General features: G+C 48.5%; 1 protein-coding gene across 1 annotated transcript; it reads left to right on the top strand.

Moving 5' to 3' along the window:
- Nucleotides 1-6: 6 nt before the first annotated feature.
- LOC106322034 (tubulin alpha-3 chain-like) lies at nt 7-868 on the top strand. The gene is made up of 2 exons (XM_013760225.1): nt 7-449; nt 538-868. The coding sequence occupies exons 1-2, from the start codon at nt 214-216 to the stop codon at nt 851-853; spliced, it is 552 nt and encodes a 183-aa protein (XP_013615679.1). The 5' UTR covers nt 7-213; the 3' UTR covers nt 854-868.

Here is an 868-nt window from a genome sequence, read left to right as displayed (position 1 = left end):
CACACCGATGTTGCTGTCCTCTTGGATAACGAAGCCATCTATGATATCTGCCGCAGATCCCTTGATATTGAGAGGCCTACCTACACGAACCTCAACAGGTTGATCTCCCAGATCATATCTTCCTTGACAACATCTTTGAGGTTTGATGGAGCCATCAATGTGGATATCACTGAGTTCCAGACCAACCTTGTCCCCTATCCCCGTATCCATTTCATGCTGTCGTCCTACGCTCCGGTCATCTCGGCCGCAAAGGCCTACCATGAGCAGCTATCGATCCCTGAGATCACTAATGCTGTGTTTGAGCCAGCTAGCATGATGGCCAAGTGTGACCCAAGGCACGGGAAATACATGGCCTGCTGTTTGATGTACCGTGGGGACGTTGTTCCCAAAGATGTTAATGCTGCTGTTGGTACTATTAAGACCAAGAGGACTGTTCAGTTTGTCGACTGGTAATGATCTTACAAACTGAAATATGTTGCTATTGTTTCATGTTGCTTTTGTAAACACACTTCTTATGGCATGGGTTTTGTTTTGCAGGTGCCCTACTGGTTTCAAATGCGGAATCAACTACCAGCCTCCAACAGTTGTCCCAGGAGGTGACCTCGCTAAGGTTCAGAGAGCGGTGTGCATGATCAGCAACAACACAGCAGTTGCGGAGGTGTTTTCACGGATCGACCACAAGTTTGATCTCATGTACGCGAAGAGGGCCTTTGTTCACTGGTACGTGGGTGAAGGAATGGAGGAAGGTGAATTCTCTGAGGCACGTGAAGACTTGGCCGCACTGGAGAAGGACTATGAAGAGGTGGGTGCTGAAGGTGGAGACGATGAAGAAGACGAAGGTGAAGACTACTGACCACTTTCTTCTCTC

This window comes from Brassica oleracea, unplaced genomic scaffold (genome assembly GCF_000695525.1).
Source record: "Brassica oleracea var. oleracea cultivar TO1000 unplaced genomic scaffold, BOL UnpScaffold05195, whole genome shotgun sequence".
In the NCBI taxonomy this organism is placed as follows: domain Eukaryota; kingdom Viridiplantae; phylum Streptophyta; class Magnoliopsida; order Brassicales; family Brassicaceae; genus Brassica; species Brassica oleracea.
This window is presented reverse-complemented; position numbering and strand designations above follow the sequence as displayed.